The 418-nt window shown below is 40.4% G+C and overlaps 1 protein-coding gene across 1 annotated transcript in view; it reads right to left on the bottom strand.

The window, feature by feature from the left end:
- Positions 1-418, bottom strand: part of LOC107101087 (rho guanine nucleotide exchange factor 39-like) — a 16,584-nt gene continuing 16,166 nt past the window's right edge. Inside the window, exon 4 of the mRNA XM_015399849.1 lies at positions 1-25. Within this exon, the coding sequence (XP_015255335.1) occupies positions 16-25 (10 nt within the window). The 3' untranslated portion in view covers positions 1-15. The remainder of the gene's footprint in view (positions 26-418) is intronic.

The following is a 418-nucleotide window of genomic DNA, read 5'->3' as shown; positions in this document are numbered from 1 at the left end:
AGGCTTTGTTTTTCTTTAGCTGGATCTGAGAAAACATGGCAGGAAGTGAGGTCATCCTCAGACGGAGGCAGATTTCATCTCTAATCATTCAAACTCATCCCAGAGCATTTCTCCTAAATGATTCATGAAGTTTGATCATTTCCCTGCAGCGCCTCTACGTGGGCTTTTTCACAGGATTAGATTACAAAACAATGGTTACAGAGGCAGACAGAGAATTGGATCAGTTGTTAGCAACGAGGCTAGCTCTGGGTTCGAAGTCACACAACTCACTGTGCGACTGCATTTTGCACCATTTATTTTGCATTAAACCTTTCCATATCAATGCCTTTTTGCACATTGACTTTAAAATGTTTTTTCATTTTCTCCTAAACTGCCTACATTCTGATCACTGCTGCACTTTATAACTGGAAATGTTCAG

This window comes from Cyprinodon variegatus, unplaced genomic scaffold (genome assembly GCF_000732505.1).
Source record: "Cyprinodon variegatus isolate N-32 unplaced genomic scaffold, C_variegatus-1.0 Scaffold1052, whole genome shotgun sequence".
NCBI classification, from domain to species: Eukaryota; Metazoa; Chordata; class Actinopteri; order Cyprinodontiformes; family Cyprinodontidae; genus Cyprinodon; species Cyprinodon variegatus.
The sequence above is the reverse complement of the archived record's forward strand: the minus strand, read 5'-3'. Positions and strand labels throughout refer to the sequence as shown.